Raw genomic sequence first — 19,699 nt, forward strand, 5'->3', positions numbered from 1 at the left:
TGTACACTCAAAATAATTTTATTTCTGCTTCTCTCTTTCTCCTCCCACCTGCAAAGAGCTCTGGCCAGCAACTGAACTGTTCCGGCCTGACAGCGCCTCTTGGTGGCTGGCCCAGGAAATGCAAGGCCCAAAACCTTTCCTCTCTCCTTCTTCCTTGGCCCTTGGGTAGAAGAATGAGGAGGTGAGGACTGTGCCAAGTAATCTCTGGCTTTTTCTTTATCGTTCATTAATTATGTCTCAGACAGCTTGCTTCTCACATCAGTGCTTCTCAGCATTCCCCTTCTCCCTCCTTCCCCCTCTTTATTTCATCTCTGACCCGAAGACAGCTCTAATGATTATGCCTTTATACAATATGGCGAAGTCCTACTTCTTGAAGTGAAAATAAAGTTCAATCACCCTGCATCCAATATATATTCACTGCACATCCCACAGTGTGTCAGGGACTGTTCCTGACTCTTGGGATACATTAGACTTGGGCTTTAAACCTTTAGCCTCCTCCAAGTTTCCTGAACCCCCTTCAATATCTGCACCAGAACCTCATTTCCCTGAGCCAAGGCTTAATTAAAACTGCTGTTTCTTAAGCATTTGCCTTCAAAGGGAAATGATAGCTTATTAAATTTCCCTAGGATACTTCAACAGGATGATTTTTCTACTTCTTTTTGTTCTGTAACAAATACATAGCATTTTAGATACATTCCCTCCTGTGGGTTAGCTTAGTATTCTATCTACAATGTATAATGTTGTGTCTAGAGAAAACTTTTTCTGAATTCGTAACAATCACTATAGAGACAGCCTTTTGGAAAAGCAACCTGAACAATAGGTAGATCTCCCATGAGGAGATTATGGAAGTGGGGTTGCCTTCTTTCATTTGCCCATTTATTTCTAAGGAGGTTGACTAAATCCTCCACTTATTTCATAGCACAAAGGTGCCCAAGGTTTTATTATTGTCTTTAATCATTTCCCCCATGTTTCTACGTACAAAGTTTCGACTTTGAGCATGAGTTGGGCTACCAATGAAAAGAACTCAGCCAGTATACAAAGAATTTTATGTCCAGGGTTAATTAATGATTAATTCACTCCTGGAAGTCCTTCCCAGACACCATCCCCTCCCTTTTCATATCTTGCTCTTTTCTGTAAGTAGCCATAGAAAGTCTAGACCACTGAGGGACCTGGTTCAACAACTGTCTCAGGAGATTGCTTAATCAATTCGACAAAACTCTGTAAATCTAGGGAGTAAGTAGCAGCCATAATCACTAAGATCCAGCTGATCTGGTTGAAGCCAATCTTTCTGTTCCATTCTGTCAGATGCTGACACCTTTTCTCATTTGTCCACTATATTATTCACATAATGTCATCATTCAATTATGTCTGTACCAATTAAAGAAGAGGGTGTGGGGAAAAGAAAGCCAGCCCGGCTGATGGTGTTGGTAGTATTCACTGAAATCACTAGCTAATCCATTTTGCCGGGTCAGAGCCATGTCTGGTCACCATGTTTCTGTTTTGAAACATGCTACAGGGAGGGAGACATTGCGGTCAGACTGGCTCCGCCCGGCAGGGACGCAGAACACTGCCTTCCTTTTGTCCCAGGAGGCATCATCAGGCTTTACTTCTCTTTCCACAACCACCCTTCAAGGCTCTTGGGTCTACATGGCTACTTCATGCAAAGAGGAAATGGATGCAGAAGCTAGACTTCATGGGTTTGAATCCCTGCTCTACCACTCACTGGGTTTGTATTTGGGGAAAGTTATATACATCGCCTGGGGAAAGGTATATAAGTTTCCATTTACATCATTTACTATGTGTATAAAATGGAGACAAGAAGAGTGCCTGTCCCATAATGCTGCTTCCTCTGATGGTTACATGAGCTAACTCGTCTAAGACGAAGAACTGTGCCAGGCACAGAGTAATTGCTCAATAAATATGTTGTTATTGTGCTAGCAGGGATGAGGTTTCTGTATGCAATTCAGAAATAGGAATCAGCTCTGTGCTGTTTCAGGCAGTGGGGACTAAAACATATTAGAAGGCTGGAAAGTTATTTTTTCCAGTGTAATGTTTTGGTTTTGAACTTAGTCCTGGTTGTTGAAAACAATGCCTTTCCAACTTATCAAGTCATGCCAGATACCGTTGGTTAATTTCAGTTCAACACATTAGTTATGAGCACTTATTCAGTGCCAGATACTCCTAATGAATGCTAGTGAGATATAAATGTATAAGACCTATCCCCCACAGAAGAGCATATCACTTAGTGGGGAAGACAGGCTCAGGGAACAAATTATTTTAAAACAATTTCAATTTGGTCATTATTCTCATAGGCCAAGACCACCTAGAAAAATCTACTCACCAACTCGTAGAGTATCTGTTCCTGCTTATTTTTAACTCCTCACTACTCATCTTCTGCCCTATTAATGCTTCCTCATTAATAGATGAAAGGATAAATTGAGAAGAAATGAGAAAAAAAATACCAACAACTAAATTCAAGTCAACACACAGTGTAGAAGTGCTAACGAGAAAACATGCTAAAGATAGGACATCCTCACCCCCACCCATCCCCACCTCATTAGTTTTTGGGTTTTTTTAAAGACTTTATTTATTTGACAGAGAGAGACACAGTGAGAGAGGGAACACAAGCAGGGGGAGCGGGAGAGGGAGAAGCAGACTTCCCATCCCGCCGAGCAGGGAGCCCGATGCGGGGCTCGATCCCAGGACCCTGGGACCATGACCTGAGCCGAAGGCAGACGCTTAATGACTGAGCCACCCAGGCGCCCCCCCACCTCATTAGTTTTGAGAAATTCCATCCAGGGATACATCTTATGACAAAGCAACACAGGCAGCATTTGATTTTTTTTTAAAAAGGTTCTGATTTAAACCTCATACTTTACCATTCCAGAAAAAAAAATTTTTTTAATAAATTGCAGCCCAGAAAGACTGAAACTATAAACTATTCTTAACAGTTTGCCACCCAGGAGACGCCCAGCTGAATGCCTGGCTCACAGTCATTGAAAGAACAATAATATCTTCTGTAAGCAAGCACATTACTGTTTAGAAATACTTCCCTACAATAATATCATATGAACTTTACCACAAAGCTGTGAGCTAGGTGAAGGTGTGTATTGTATCCCTTCTTCCCATTGAGAGAAATGGAGGCTTGGCAACGTGATGTTTTCTGTTGTTTTTTTAAAAATTTTAAAAGATTTTATTATATTTAGGGGCAACTGGGTGGCTCAGATGGTGAAGCATCTGCCTTTGGCTTAGGTCATGATCCCAGGGTCCTGGGATCGAGCCCCACATCGGGCTCCTGGCTCAGCGGGGAGACTGCTTCTCCCTCTCCCTCTGCTTCTTCCTTTGCTCATGCTCTCTCTCTCTCTGTATCTCTATGTCTCAAATGAATATAATAAAATCTTTTTTTTAAAGATTTTATTATATTCATTTGAGAGAGAGAGAGAGCACAAGCAGGGGGAGAGGCAGGGAGAGGGAGAGGGACAAGCAACCTCCCTGCCGAGCAGGAAGCCTGATGTGGGGCTCGATCCCAGGACCCTGAGATCACGATCTGAGTCGAAGGCAGACGCTTTACCAACTGAGCCACCCAGGCGCCCCCAAAGTGATATCTTGAATAATCAGTACTTGGGACATCTAATTGTTTGTACTCAGGACTATATTAACTCAAATTTCATTTTGCTCTTAATTCTGCTGGGTTTCCTGGAATAGAGGGACTTCTAAGGCAAGAGGAAAGCAAACTGAAAGAGGAATGCCTGGGAAGCAGTGCGCTGAATTAGCAACTCCACACAGCACACCTAACAGCGCACATCAGATATGCAGAACTTAAAAGAAGGCAGCACTTCATATTTTTAAGCCTTGGATTTCCAACTACCAAGAGAGATGCCATCCCAGAACGGGGCTGAAGCCTCGAAAACCAAACCTGATGACACCTGTGCCTGACAAAACCCTGGGGGCACGAGAGGTCCTTGGGATGGCGTGGGCACTGGCAGCCGGCTGGGCTGGCACGTATTCAAGGACGAGCTGGCCTCTCAGTCTTCCTGCCTCGTTGAGTCAGGTGCAGCATGTTATGGGAGGACAGGTGCTTGTCGTTGTGAGCTGCCAGGGGCTTCTGCATGCGCCTGAAGCTGTTACACTGAGTCCAAAATTAAGAGCTCAGATCTTACCGGACAAACTTGAACAAATCTCCCCAATTTATCAGGACCTCAAACGATGGAGTCAGAACAAAACTTTAGAGGGGCAAGTCCATTATCCCTGTGACCTTGGTGTCAAGCAGATACCAGGCTTTTCCAGGAGACATGGGGAGGTCTGCAAGAAGACTGCAGAAGCAGCTAAGGGAATGAGGCTGGAGAGGTCAGCAATGCCTGCCCCACACTGGGAAAGACTGGCTGCCACCAGAGCCAGCCCTTCACTAAAATAATGGACAACTCCAATTAGAGCTCAACAATCCAAACAGGTGATCCAGTGATATCTTAGAATCTCTGACATCAGTAGAGCATAAGGAGAATATATATTTTTTAAAGATTTTATTTATTTGAGAGAGAGAGAGAATGAACAAGCACAAGCAAGTGAGGGGAAAAGCAGAGGGAGAGGGACAAGCAGACTCCACGCTGAGCTTGGAGCCCGATGCAGGGCTTGATCTCATGACCCTGAGATCATGACCTGAGCCCAAATCAAGTCAGATGCTTAACCCGCTGAGCCACCCAGGTGCCCCGAGGAGAATATATTTTAAAGGTATAAATTAATCTTGTTGCTCAAGGTACCACAAACTGCCTTTACTGCTAATTCCAGAATAAAAGGTAAGATTCTGAGTCTTCCTGTGATGCTACAGACAAGTTAGTTAACCTTTCTCAACCATAAAACAGGACCAGTTCCATTCTGATTACTTTGAGAGGATTGTGAGAGACCCAAAGAACTAATAGCAACCTGCTTCTGAACTGGAATTCAGCACCTCGTGCTCATGTGCAAACACTTGAGCACATTATTTGGTTTTACATGTTTATACCCTGTTTTAAACCACAACCTAATAGTCTCTTTTACACTTCCTGTCTATCCCTACATCCTTTCTTCTTCTTTTACTCAGTCATTTTAAATCCATACCTGTTGTTTTCATTCAAAGACTTTGATATTCACTTTGCAGGGGTGGGGATGAGAGGGTAGAAAATTGATATGGTTAACATGTTATTTTTTTTAACTTTTTTTTTTTTTTTTTGAGTGCAGAATCAAGTCCTGACTTCCAGGAATTCTGTAAAAGGGAAAATAGGAACATTTTTAGCATCAGACAGACAAAAGATCGACTAAAATTGGTTTTCCATACATCTTTTGTATTGTTTTTGGTGACCCATGGAAAGAGCAAGCTAGCCTAGAGACAGGCCCTAAACTCTAAAAAAATACCTCAAATCTCCTGCTGGGCTGGAACAGGAAATACTTTCATACAGTAAATAGTAAACATATGGAATCTTTTAGCCCCCAAAACTTATGCAAGCTGAATATATAAATAGCTGAAAGAGGTTTAGGTATTACTCATGAATGAAAAGAATACATAACAATTTTGGCAAAAATTAAAAAGTTTGACAGTATTGATGAGGATGTGGGGCAAAGGAAATGATATACATTGTTTGTATAGTTTTGTTCAACAACTTTGGAAAAGAAGTTGATATTATGTGGTAAAGTTAAAAGCCGCGTATCTTGGGGCACCTGGGTGACTCAGTTGGTTAAGCAGCTGACGATTTTTGGCTCAGGTCATGATCTCAGAGTTTGAGATCGAGCCCCAAGTAGGGCTTCCTGCTCAGCAGGGATTCTGCTTGAGATTCTCTCTCCCTCTGCCCCTTTCCCCACTCACACACACTCTCTCTATATATAAAATAAATAAATCTTTAAAAAAAAATCACATATCTTATGAACCTGTTCCACTCGTGTATACCCTAGAGAAACCCTCCTAGATGCACTTCAGAAGGCAAAATGTTCCAGGACACCTGGGTGGCTTAGTCGGTTAAGCATCTGTCTTCGGCTCAGGTCATGATCCCAGGGTCCTGGGATCGAGCCCCGTGGCAGGCTCTCTGCTCAGCGGGAAGCCTGCTTCTCCCTCTCCTTCTGCCCCTGTTCATGCTCTCTCTCTCTCAAATAAATAAAATCTTTAAAAAAAAAAAATGTTCCAAGAGGCAATGTTCATAATAGCAAAAACCTGAAAACAATCCAAATATCCACCAGCAGGAAAAGACATAAATAAATTATAGTATATTCACAAAATGGAAACAGCACTGAATATGAATGAACTTCTCTATATGCAGAAATATGGTTGAATCTTGGAAACATGTTGATAGAAAAAAAAGCAATTCACAGAATAATTACATATAATACTACTTTTACACAATTCAAAAATATACAAAGCTAAAATAATAAGTTCTTTTAGGGATCCATACATATGTGATAGAACTAATTTAAAAATCAAAGGAATGATTAATACAAAAGTCAGAATCTTGATTTCTTCTGGGAGCAAAGAAGCTGTAAGGGTGGGATTGGGAAAGAAATACAAGTAGCTTCCATAGTCTTGGTAATGATTTAATTTTTAACTTGGGTGGGGTTCACTAGTGTTAATTTATTCTTCATAACTTACATGTATATTACAAATATCCTTTTAATACCTAATGATCTTTGAAAATGAAAGTGCGTACTTCCCTAATCTTCTAGGTGGACTTGATGGAAAACAACTTCCATGCTTTCCCTGAAAATGTAATTTGGTCCCAATAATCAGATGAAACTCTGGGCAAGATGGATCATTGGTCTGATCAGGGATATCTTTTTAAGAAAAAATAAACTTCCTAATTTCAAAATAATAAATGCTCTTTATAGAAAATGGAGAAAACCAGAAAAAATATAAAGAAAAAAGTTTACATCATCTGTAGTCCCCTAATTTAGATATAATCACTGTTAGCATTTTGTTGTATTTTTCTTTAGTTTTTTAAATATGTAAAGCTGGAGTTGACAATAGCATTTAAAAATATATTTTTCTATTTCTATTTGGAATCTTCTTTCCCTGAAGACAGTAATGATGCTATGTGTATATGGTGTATTTATAGTCTAATGTTCAGTTTTAAGTTCTATTATACAAGTTGCCCATATAAATAACTTAAATTTTAGCAGTTCTCTCACTGGAGACTTTAAGAAATAGGAGAAGGACAATCATTTGTCAAGTTTGCCAAATATTTTCCACTATAATTTTTGACTTCTAAATCAATTACAGGTATTTGTACGAAGAAGTGGAGTTTTTCTTCTGATGTCCTGCTTTCTTAAACTCTGATTTCAATATAAAAATACATTTTTCTGAAAGATTTTTAAAGGGTTTTATATTATTTCTAAATTTTTGAAAGCAGGGGAAAATTTCTCTTGATAATTCATAATTTTATTAAGATTTTATTTATTTGTGTGTGAGAGAGAGAGAGAGCACAGCAGGGGAAGGGGCAGAGGGAGAGACAGAGGGACAAGCAGACTCCCCGCTGAGCATGGAGCCCAAGGTGGGGCTTGATCCCAGGACCCTGAGATCACAACCTGAGCCAAAGTCAGAAACTTAACCGACTGAGCCACCTAGGTGCCCCAATAATTCATAATTTTAAGGGCAATTTCCCCATTCCTGACCATTCATACAAAAAGATTAATAACATGGTGTCTAAATGGTTTTTTTTTTTTCTGGTGTGTATTTGTATATTTTAAAAACTTTATTCCTTTAAGGGCACCTAGGTGGCTCAGTTCATTAAGCATCTAACTCGGTTTTGGCTCAGGTCATGATCTCAGGGTTGTGGGATCGAGCCCAGCATCAGGCTCCACGCTCAGCAAGGAGTCTGCTTGGGATTCTCTCTCTCCCTCTCCCTCTGCACCTGCCCCCAATCTCTCTCTCTCAAGTAAATAAATAAAATATTTTTTTTAAAAAAAACACCTTTATTCCTTTAAAACCCTCAACCTACCATCTACTCAATGTTGAGAGGATATACAGCATCAGAGGTAGAAGATATTTTAACACATTTTTACAGGTATAAAGTATAAGAAGTTCTAAACATTTATCATTGATTTTAATGATTAAATTACAAAATCTTGTAAGAGCTGAGATACTTTTTATATCCCTTCCCCACTGGATTCCTAAAGTGGATTCTGATTCAGGGGGATTGTGGGGGGCCTGGGCATTTCTACAGGTGATTCTGAGGCCCAGCCAGGCATGAGAGCTACTGCTCTAAGCTTAAGGACATTAATCAAACAAAAACAAAAACACACAAATAAAAAACACATACAAACAAAGCTCTCTTTTGAAAACAGACCTCCTGTTAGCCTAGAGAGGCAGATCAATATTCCACTCCTAGTTGTTAATATTTTTTTAAGATTTATTCATTTTTTTGAGAGAGAGAAAGAGAGAGGGTAGGGCAGAGGCAGAGGGAAAGGGAGAAAGAATCCCAAGCAGACTCTGCGCTGAGTGTGGAGCCAGATCCCAGGATCCTGAGATCATGACCGGAGGGGAAATCAAGAGTCAGACGTTCAACCCACTGAGCCATCCAGGCGCCCCCTATTTGTCAATTCTGAGACACACTGACAGCTTGGGTGGTGCCCCTTGCACCCTGTCCAGAGTAGTTCAGTAAGTGATGAATGAAGAGCCTCCACTTCTCTTGAGGATAAGGAAGCACAGTATTTTCCTCCCTTAAGAAAATACAATGCTTCAAGAGCCCATTGCTTAGTGGAAGTCCGGAGTGAGCATGAAGGAAATTTGGACTAAAGAAAACTGGGAGATGGCCCTAAAAAAGGATTCCACTGCTTTTTTCTCTTTTGGCCAGCTCACCATGGGACTGTTTTTTTGTTTTGTTTTGTTTTTTAAAGATTTTATTTATTTGACAGAGACAGCGAGAGCAGGAACACAAGCAAGGGGAGTGGGGGAGGGAGAAGCAGGCTCCCCACAGAGCAGGGAGCCTGATGCGGGGCTCGATCCCAGGACACTGGGATCATGACCTGAGCTGAAGGCAGCTGCTTAACAACTGAGCCACCCAGGCGCCCCTCATCACGGAACTGTTGATGAGGAGTATCTACCACCGATAACCATTTGGTTTGATACTAGAGGTCAGATGGCTGGGAGAGGGAGAAGATAGTAAATGTGAGCTCATAGCAATCTCTGCAGCTTACTAGTTTGTAGCACTCTCCATGAGCTAGTTCATACAGGGAAATACCTTTAAAATAACTCTAGGGTTAGGGGACAAGGGTGAAACTGCCCAGCCAGGTATTGGGTTTAATTTAGGAAAAAGACAGCTGTTTTCATTTAACCTCTTGAAAAGGTTTATGCATTGTCTTCCCCCAACCACAAAAGAAAACACAACCACAGGACAAATTACTCTTTGAATGTTCCGTAAGTTATGAATATAAACACAGGAACAACAGAACTTGTGCTGAGATTAAAGTTTAAGGAGCTTTAAAATATTTTTAGTTCTTTTCATCTAAAAGTGTTTACCTTCAGAGAGGCTTTTCAACAGTTTCCTTACTGGAAAGATTTGGTTTTTAAATTTCCTCAAAAAGAGAGCGAAGGAGAGAAGAAATGAAGCAACAACTGTAAACACCTGTCAACCGAAGAGGGCTGAAAGAACAGAAACTGAGTTTTGTGAAGAAACAACAGATAGTTCTCACTCTAGAGGTCAGGTCTTTCATCCTCATGTCTAGAAATCAAGCTTGTTTGTTTGGTGTACCTTGGAGAAGTAGGTACTTTCGAATGGACCTCCCACAAGTCTCCTTAGCAGCCAAACGAGTCCAGTGGCCGTCAGCCAACTAACCCAAGGAGGACTTTAAAGGCAACCGGAAGCTACCCGTGAAACCTCAAAGTCCTGTAACAGGAAGCCACACGAATAGAAAAGAAAATGCACCTAATTAAATGTAAGGACAGTAGTAGCCCTTGAGTTATGTAATAGTAAGTATGTAACAAAAAGAGATAAAGAAGTACATGCAGAACAGTCCTTGAATCTGAGTCCAGTTTAGAAATCTACCCACTTGGTTAATATTTCTGAAGGACTGAGAATTCTACAAAGCAAAAATTTTCACTGAAAAGAGGCAGCATAACTGTGTCCATGGAATTAGATGGAAACTTTCCAAAAAATAAAATCAGCAGTAGTAGTGTCCCCTCCTATATTCTTTTAGGCAAAATGAGCAGTGGCGGGTGGTTCCAGGGGGCAGCTTTGGCTGGAGTTGGTATCCTATGAGGACAATCAGTGCTCATTCAAAAGTCCCTGCCTTTATAAACTGTTGCCCTCCTGATCTTTTCTGCCAAACTAAAGACAGAAAGGCCTGCTGAGAAGGGTCCTGCCGAGCACAGGACCGAAACCAAAGCTAAGGCTTTCCCTTCTAGGGTGCTGGTCATTAACTGGGCAATGCTGGGACAGTAAGTCTTCCTGCGCCTCATTCTTCTGGACTGTTCCAGGAGAGGACTGAAAACGTTCATCGCCAAGGTTCTTTCCGGCTCTGAACTTCTGGGTCAAAGAAAAGGGGAGAAAGGTGTCAAGAGGAGAGGAGGCGTTTCTGTCCTGGCCCGATCTTGTGAGCACTGCGATAGGAATCACTGGTACAGATTTTTAAATGGGGGAGGGGGCATATAACTCACCTAAAAACAGAGATTTCCTGATGATCTGACAAGTGCCTTGAGCCCAAGACTCCCTCGCAGTAGAATGGCTTCTTGGTCTCCCCGCAAGCCCCTTCAAGTGACTCAGAGAGGTAAAGACATTTGTTAGGGAGCACGGGAGGCAGGTCACAGTAGAAAAAGTCCTAACAGCATCAGGGACATTATGCAGGCTCATCGGTGGAGTGTGGCTCCTCCCCAGGCACAAACCACATCAAAACCTACTCAGGATTATGCCTGATGATTTTGCAATTGTTTGTTTCAACAACAAACCAACCTGATTCCCACACTTGTGCTTCTCTTTTACTGTCAGCCAAGTCGAGTCCTCACCTGTCTATGCCAAATCCTCCACCAGGATCTTCAAGACTGTAACTTCGGATACCTCAATACATCTTAAATTGGAGGACGGATGTACATCTGCCTTTTTTTTTTTTTTAGATTTTATTGATTTATTTGACAGAGAGACAGCGAGAGAGGGAACACAAGCGGGGGAGTGGGAGAGGGAGAAGCAGACTTCCCGCGGAGCAGGGAGCCCGATGCGGGGCTCGATCCCAGGATCCTGGGATCATGACCTGAGCCGAAGGCAGACGCTTAGCGACTGAGCCACCCAGGCGCCCCAGACTTTTTTTTTTTTTGCCCAGTTCCGAGGCTATTTAGATATGGAGAGGATGCAGCAGGAAGTCATGTTACCCAAAATCTGCTAGAGCGATGTTTAGCTCTGAAGTAAGGAAATACAAGAGACCTTGAAGCTGGTAGTGAAGTGGGCTCTCTGCGGTAGCGACGCAACAATGTCCAGACAACGCAGGGCGGCGACGAGCCGCGCTGACTGGAGGCTGTGGATTCTGGGCTTCGGAAAAATGGGGGTGGCGGGGCGGGAGGGATGGCAGAGGAGCTTGCAGATTGCAGAGTGACTCGCAGCAGCCCTCCGGTGGACACTGCTCCTGATGCTCAGTTCCCGGTCTTAGCAACTCCAGGAGTAACCGACAGCTCGGTGGACGCTATCTCCACCTCTGTAAAAGGGAGAGATGAAAAGTGCCGCTGCAGTTCCCCAACTTTAAAAAGTAACTTCCGTCCTTGGGGTCATTTCTTTGAAGTGGGGGTGGGGGGTTCTGCCCTCCTTGGCTATAAACCACTTTAGAGGCAGAACGACGCGCGGACCGGTGAGGTGTGTCCGCACCCCCGCGACCTGTCGGGACTGTCCCAGGACAGCTCCCTCTCCCGGGGGTGGGGGGAAGCTTTGAAGGCGATTTTCCAAAATCGCCGCCGCGCTTCCTGCACTCCTTCCTCAGAGCCTCGGGGCCAGGAGGGCGCGCCGCGTCCTCTTCCTCCCGCCGCCGCCCCGGGCCCGGCCCCAGCGGGAGAGTTGCCGCGAGAACCGGCCCCGGGCAGGCCCGGAGGCCCGGAGACGCGCGGCTCAGCCGCGAGACCCTGCGGAGCGCTCGGCCGGCAGCTCGGGGAGGCGCCCGCCGCCGTCTGCGGCCGCCGGGGACTCGCGCGACCGTGCGCCCGCGGGAGGGACGGCCCCGCGCACGGAGGTGCTCGGCCGGCCGCGCCCCGATCTCTCCGTCCCTCCCCGCCCGCCGCCGCGCTCACGGCCGCCGCTGCTTTCTTCCCCGCAGCCGCCCGGAGACCATGTCGGCGGACACCGCGAGCGGCCCCACCCAGGACCAGGTGGAGATCCTGGAGTACAACTTCAACAAGGTCAACAAGCACCCGGACCCCACCACGCTGTGCCTCATCGCGGCCGAGGCCGGCCTGTCCGAGGAGGAGACCCAGGTGAGCCCGGCACGCCGCCCCACCCCCCAGTCCGACCCCTGTGGCCGGGGCCGTCTCCCGCACGCGGGGTCCCGCTCGCCCTCCCGCGATCTTCCGTCGCTCCTGCCCGCACCCCGGGAGCCCGGACGCCGCGGCGCTCCCACCGCCGCATCCCAGCGCCCCGGCTCCGCGCCCCCGTCTGCGCCTCCAGCCCCAGCCCGCGGTGGCTCCCCCAGGGACTATTCAGAACCCTCACGATCACCCTTCCTTCTCCGCGCTAAGGTGCTCTCGCCGTGGCCCGGGAGAAGCGCGCTATCCTCCCTCCGGCTCGGGAGCCGCGACCCTGGTCCGCCCTCGCCTCGCTGCCTCCTCCTTCCCCGGCTCAATTTCTCCCCTGGGCTGTGAGCGAAACCTTCGGAAGAGGTGCCTTGTGCGCTCTCTGAGCCCCCCGCTCCAATCTTTTCTCGAGGGAGAGTGTCAGGGCTGGAAGGGACTTTAGCGATCAGTTGTAAATTCAGTCCTCGGTTTGTCAAACGAGGAGCCTGAGGCCAAGAGGGAGAGAGTTGCCAGGACAGCAAGGGTATATAGCTTGCTCCTTGATAGCTTGCTCTTCCCACCATAGCACGCTGCAGCTTCCCCTTAGCTGCAGACAGCCAGGGAGATTTCACATTTTAAAAAATTCCCGGGCTCTAAGATGTAGTCTTTTTTTTTGGAGTTTTCCAAGAAGGAAATCATCTGACATCACAACTGAAGGGAGTGGAAGCAGATGTCCCCTTAAGTGCGCTGATTTTTTAAAAGCTCCTATGTTATTCCGAATATTGTTTAGGGTAGAGAATGCAACACTGCCCATGATTATTAACCTTCAGGTGCAATGTTGACTCCTTCAGCTGACTTAAAACAAACAAACAAACCCTATCCAGAGTTTACTCTGACTTCTATTTTCCTCTTGGTCGTTGAAAGACAATTAGTTATGCACGGGAGCCCAAAGCACTTCCACACCTCTAGTCTCAGCTCTAAAGCAGAGATGTTCTCATTTTTCCCATGTTATAGACCAGAGCATCAGGCACTTTGGCCTCTCCTCACCTTGAACCATACTCAGCCGAGGCTTACGAGCTTGTAATGGGTGCTCCAGGATATCCTAGAACCAAGACCCGGGACCCCAAGCCTAAAATGATTTTTACTAATTAAGCCAGATGCACTTTGGAGACTTTGCCCATAGAAAATCCTCTCATTCCTAGGTCAAATAGAAAGTCAGGCATATCTGGTTTTAGCAAAGGGAACAGCTGTCAGACTAACCAGAACCAGAACTTAATGGAAGGTGATTTAATGTAACCCAAGTCCAGCAGTTCATGTTTCTTGGAACCCCCTGAGGAGGCAGCTTGCTGAAGCTTTCTCACTTAAAAGCCCACACTATATTTAGAAAAGAGGAGTGATCAGACAGATAATAATAACTTGTCATTTAAAAAGGCTGTGGGTTTACTGTGGGCACAGTACCAGCTAGGGGTCTAAGCTCCTCTCAGCCTCTGCTTCTCCCACGGTGAATCCCCCTTACCTGTGAGGCAGAATACTTATGTCGCCCTCTGTGATGGCCGATACTTGCCAGGTATTGTGCAGGGCACCCTCCAAGTAAATCATTTGTCACACCAGGGCTATGCGGTAGGTAGCATTAGCCCAGTTGGACAGATAAGAGAACCAAGGCACAGAAAGGTTGAATAACTGGCCCAAGGCCACAACTAGGAAGTAGCAGAGCTAGGATTTGAACCATGGCAGTCTGGGTCACAATCCAGACTCCTCTCACTACCTTGTTGTCTTCACAGAGAGAAAGAATGGGAACAACTAGGGGATGGAGGGGACGACTGAACATTCCATTTCTGTTGTATTTTTTCCCAGAAAAAAAAATACATGTATTACATGACAGCATCCCAGCTATGTTTAATCTTTTCTTGAGATTCACCTTCTATTAAAGAACTGGAATGAAATCAGGTGAGGGGCAGGAAGAAAGGGCGCCTGATTCTTTTTGTGATTGAGGTCCACCAATTCAGACTTCTGACAGCAGGTTCACCTGCCCCCCTCCCCCTGGCAGGCTCTTCCCATTGCCCCTCTGCCATCGTCCTCAGATGAACAAATGCTGGATGCAATCCTGAAATGAGTGGGTGTAGGGGTGAGTCAGCCTCAGAGCAGGGCCCCTGGCTTCCTTTTCCTGCCATGGGGCCAACACCTTCCTCTCTGAGGCTGGCATAGTTCTGCTTGCCCCTCTGCCTTCCTGTGTAGGCCTGCAGGGAAGCCTCAGAGACCCCAGAGCTCAGAGGGAGGCCAGGTTTAGCAAGTTCAGGGGAAGGAGCTGCCTCAGGGTGTCACTCCTTACTTGGTTGGGTCCCATTTTCCAACTTCCCATCCTTTCCACCCAAACTCTTTTCCAGCTCACCCCACCCCCATGTACACTGCTTCGTAAGAATGGTTTCTTCTTTAATCTTCTCAAGCAACATATATCTATTTTAGAGAGCGGGAGGGGCAGAAGGACAGGGAAAGGGAGAGAATCTTAAGCAGGCTCCATGCCCAGCGAGGAGCCCAATGTGGGGCTCGATCTCACAACCCTGAGATCATGACCTGAACTGAAATCAAGAGTTGGATGCTTACTCGACTGAGCCACCCAGGCGCCCCCTTAAATAACATTTATATTTTTGAAAGTGTCTTCTGGAGATCTAATGGACAATGGTGAACTTTCAGGCATAAATAAAATTATTTTAATTTATAGTAGGCTTTGCAGGGCGTCTTCAAATAACTCCAGGAAGGCCAGGGTCTGCTGGACCTGCGTAGAAGCTGTGCCTGGTATCAGCACATCCCGTTTCTAGTCTCTGTGTTGCCCCTTTTTCACAGGGAGAGATCTCCAAAGCCAAAATAATATTTATTTCTTATGCCTGATCCCTCACCCCTAACACCACCCACCTCCAGGATTGGAGTGATATTCTTCATTGTCCTAGAACAAGTAATACTTTAGTAGAAAAAAATAAGCACGAGATGCTCCTTTGAGATAATGAACAAGAGCTGATTCACATTGCTGATACTTTGGCAGGGGCAGGAGGGACTGGAAGTTTGAAACATTCTCTGGGGGCTTTGATGACCTCTTTGTGACTGTCCCACAGTAGGACAGTGTTCTCTGCTATTGGGGGGACACCTGTAGGAACCGGGAGTGAGGGGATCAGAGCTTTAATGTTAACTTTCTAAGTTGCATTTGCTGGGATCCTAGAATGAGTTTTTTTTTTTTTTTTTGTTCTCTCGTGACAGTAATAAGCTATCTCCTACATTTGCATTAGATAAACCTAGATATAGATAGACCCAACCCCTGTGTCTTTTATTATTTTGAAGTCAGTGTTAGAAGGGGCTGGGAAAGGTCTTTTATCAATCCCTGGGGAGGTTGGGCAGATCTGGCATTTTCTAGAATCACAAACTCAAGCCCCGTGTAGCCAGTGTTGGTTCCCAGTATCTTTATCTCTTCTTAATGCCCTGGGACTATTCCCAGAACTCCGTGGTTTTAGTTGTTGGACGTTTTATCAGTGGAATAAAGACCTCTAAAGGTCTCCCCCTGAAAAGAATAAAATGTTAGCTACTAGAGAAAAGGACAGGAACAATGTTATTTTGCCTCCAGCCCTCCCCATCACAGTGTCTAATTATCATCCGTTCACTCAGAGTAAATAAATCTCCATCAATGGGGTGAGGTAATGAGGGCATTCATTTATAAGCCAGTGAGGGATGAATGTCTTTCTCAGGGGATGACTGAAACAAGGAAGAGAAGAATAAAGCCAGGTGGAAAATTCGTACTGATGTGAGTGAGATGTGATAAGATTCAGCTCTGGAGGGGAAAAGAAGCAAGCAAGGTGTTTAATGGTTTTTGTTGGACAGCACCTGGTTTGCCAAACTGTCATATATACATACCTGATTTAAAATATGTATCTTTAGAAAATCGTTCTGCTTTTCTTGAATTTCGTCCCACCCCCCAGCACTAGGGCTCACCATGTTAGGCATTTGGACGCCAACTCTCCAGTTCACAAATGTGGTCCTCGCTGAAGTTATTTTTGGTAACTGTACATTAATATTCATTACTAGTATAAAGATATGGGTGGCTCTTCTGAATGAGGCCGGCTCAAGCATTTTGTCTTAAATGAATCCTGGTAGAAAATGAGACTTTCCTCCTCCAAGTTTTAATTAGTCAGTCTTTAAAACTTTGCCATGTATTCAGCTCTAGTAACTGGAAGTCCTATTGAATCAGACCTTATAGTCTCAAAACCCCCTGGGAGCTACCTCGTTAGTGAAAGTGGAACCACGCTGCTCTCACACCAGACTCCAGAGTTACCGAGACACACACAGATTACAGAAGAAAATGCACCTGCCTTTAGCAGTGGAACTTTGGTTAAAGCCACCGAAGTTAACGTGAGCTCTCTTCTCCTTAGGGCTAGTGATTTCCAGGAGTAGAATATGGCACCTGGAGATCCACTACCCCAGACAGGTAGTCTGCTGCCCTTGGCTTTAGGTTATTGTCTCTGTTGCCACCTCACAGTACAAGACAACTGACCTTGACAGCCACATAAGGCATTTCAGTGTGGAAACTCTGTTATAGTTACGGCAAGTTGTAAGTATGGTCCCATGCTCTTTAGCCAGCTTGGCATTGGTGCAGAGCCCTAAATGGCCCTTTGGCCCCACTCCCTTCTGGCTCTACAGACCTCGATCCCTAGAAGCACTCCTTCCCTGTGGTTCTCACCCTTTCTTCTGATCTTGGGCTTAGGCTGCACTGCCTGTCATCTCCCTAGATCTCTGCAGAGATGAGACCTTCCCCAGCAGGACCCTAGAGTCCACCCTCTTTGTCCCCAGGTTGAATCTGCAGCTGGCCATACTAAAGTCAGAGCCCTCTGGATGTTTCTAACCATCTCCATCAGCACATCCCAGGTCTGGGGTCCATCCCATAGCTGTGTTCTTTCTGCTGCTTTTCTGCCCCCATCATGTGCTTAGCTCTGGAATAGGTGAATTATAAAAACTCCAGAAGGGACAGTAAAGACCCCCTAAGCTTTCCTTTTCAGGTACAGTTGAGCTGACTGGTGCTGTATTTAAGGGGTTTCTTCAAGTTCCTGTAGCCAACTGATCACCATAGAGCTTCCTACTGGCAGGGCCCAGGACTGCAGAGTCCCTGGTGGTCACCTACCCAAGCAACTTGCCTGTTTGTCCCAGTGTGACATGAAAATATCATCATTCCCAATGTTTGCCATGATGTGTGAAAGGCTGGGAAACACAGGAGAATAAAGCCTGAGGTCTGACTTCCCACAGGGCCCTCTGACTCATCTTCTCCCATGAGGATCAGTGCCTGCCTCTTCTGTTTTCTCACCAGTCCCTCTTCAACATTGTTTTTTAAAATCCCCAGTTTCCTCCTGGCCGACCTGATCCACACCCCAGCCTATTCACCAGCGTGGGTCTCCTTGTCTCCCGTGTGCAGAATCCCCACCCCTCGTAGCATAGTAAGGGCAGCCCCATGACATATGAAAAGCCCACATGAAAAGTGTTTTAGCCCTCACAAGGTGCCATGTCTAGAAGCATCCCATCTGGGGCCTTCCCTAAATCCATGGTCTCTTTTCTGGGATGTGACTATTTGGGGCATAGAGAGCTAGAAGATTCTGAGTAAGCTGGAAGGCCCACTGTTTCTTCTCTCACTGCTCAGCAGCCCTGCAGCAGGAGAGTTTGGGCTAGTGTGCCCCATAGATTCCCAGGAAGGAGTGCCTGGAGGTTGTCCAGGCTCAGTTTTCCATTCATTTTACTTAACAAATACTTACTAAGCACTACCAATGACCAGGGCCCTTGATGAGATCACCACACATTGGTGAGACATAGTAGCCATAGAGCTTTATCTGGGGCATCAGGGAGATGCTTCAATTTCTTTCATTCATTCAACAAACACTGATTAATCTATGTTATCCCTTGTGCGAGGGGCAAAGGATGCAATCAGTGATAAGATGAATACAGTCTCTACTTTCATGGATCTTATATTCTAGAAAGAAATGTAGACTAAAAGCAAGTGAATAAACATAGTAATTACAGATAGTAAAAGTTCTGTGACGGTAACAAAGTATTAAAATAGAGAATAAGGAGTTGGATGGAGAACCTACTTTAGGTTCTCACAAAGTGGTTAGGGAAGACTTGATTGAGAAACTTCTATTTAAGCTGAGACCTGAGCATGAGAGGGAGATCATCAGATAAAGAATGAAGACAGAACATGCTAAGCATAGGAAATAGCATGTGCAAAGGTCCTGGGGCAGGGAAGGTAAGTGTCACTGTGAGAAAAACCATCCCCGTGGACACATTCCTTTCCGGTTGGGCCACAGGGGCTACCTTTTAGAAAAGGAAGGGATGTTCCAGTTTGCCAGTATGTGACAGGTAATTTTGCACATTTCCCTCCTCCAGAAATGGTTTAAGCAGCGTCTGGCTCAGTGGCGGCAGTCGGAAGGCCTACCCTCAGAGTGCAGATCCGTGACAGACTGAGGAGATGGTGGATGCTGGCAGCTTCCCTCCATGAAGACTGTCCGCCATTTCTCTCCTCGGCTTAACCAAGCTTTTTGGTTTTTCAGTGTAGTGCTGTGTGTTTCATTGTTAGCTGTCCTGCTATTTAACACAATGTTGTATTTTTTTAATGTACATAACCAGAAAAGAAAGTAACCCTAGGAAGCTATATGTGGCTTCTGTATAAAGCAGTGGCTTGGCTGAAGCAGTGGCTTGGCTGGCTTGCCTTTCCTTTTGGGTATTGATAATAGATGGTATGAAAATCATCTAAGTTTGCTTTTGACCATCACCTCCCAGTACCAGTTCATTTTTACCATCCATTTCAGAGTGGCCAAGGCCTCTGTTGAAAAGATAACACGAGGGGGAAGCATTTCCTTCTGATTCTACTTCCCTAAGTTGTTTTCCTTATGTTGCAGTAATACACTGAGATTGAGTGAGAATACAGAGGTATATTTGAGTCCGATTTCATAAAGCAGTTTCTTGGATTATTAGCTGCATTCACTTGGAAAGAACCCAGTTAGGCTGGGAGACAGAAACTCCAACTGGCAGAAAACCAAGTAACTAAGAAAAAGATCCACAGAAGTCTTCAATTTACCTTATTTAAATGTATTTGTTAAATTTATTTTGCTAAACAAAATGAACTGCTTTTTGTCTCTGAAATGATATTCTAAATAAAAACCTTTTTTGTTGAAAATGCACTGGGTCCTGTGCAGATTTTTAACTGAATAATACATGTACCAAAGAAAAACAGAATAGCTCCAACATAAGAGCAGACTG

The 19,699-nt window shown here is 45.1% G+C and overlaps 1 protein-coding gene across 5 annotated transcripts in view; it reads left to right on the forward strand.

Annotated features, from left to right (window-relative positions):
* The window catches only part of HOPX (HOP homeobox), a 147,237-nt gene extending 127,619 nt beyond the window's left edge, over positions 1–19,618 (forward strand). For 2 of the 5 annotated variants that reach the window (XM_035004914.1, XM_035004911.1), the window contains exons 2-3: positions 12,247–12,403; positions 18,827–19,618. In XM_035004914.1, the coding sequence (XP_034860805.1) occupies positions 12,260–12,403; positions 18,827–18,904 (222 nt within the window). In that variant the 5' untranslated portion in view covers positions 12,247–12,259 and the 3' untranslated portion in view covers positions 18,905–19,618. Of the gene's footprint in view, positions 1–11,396; positions 11,689–11,783; positions 11,793–11,868; positions 12,163–12,246; positions 12,404–18,826 lie in introns of those variants that run through there. The other 3 variants (XM_035004913.1, XM_035004915.1, XM_035004916.1) reach the window with 3 other exon arrangements.
* The last annotated feature ends 81 nt before the right edge of the window (positions 19,619–19,699 follow it).

The sequence above is a fragment of the Mirounga leonina genome, unplaced genomic scaffold (assembly GCF_011800145.1).
Source record: "Mirounga leonina isolate KUSES-001 unplaced genomic scaffold, KU_Mleo_1.0 Mir_129, whole genome shotgun sequence".
Taxonomy (NCBI): Eukaryota; Metazoa; Chordata; class Mammalia; order Carnivora; family Phocidae; genus Mirounga; species Mirounga leonina.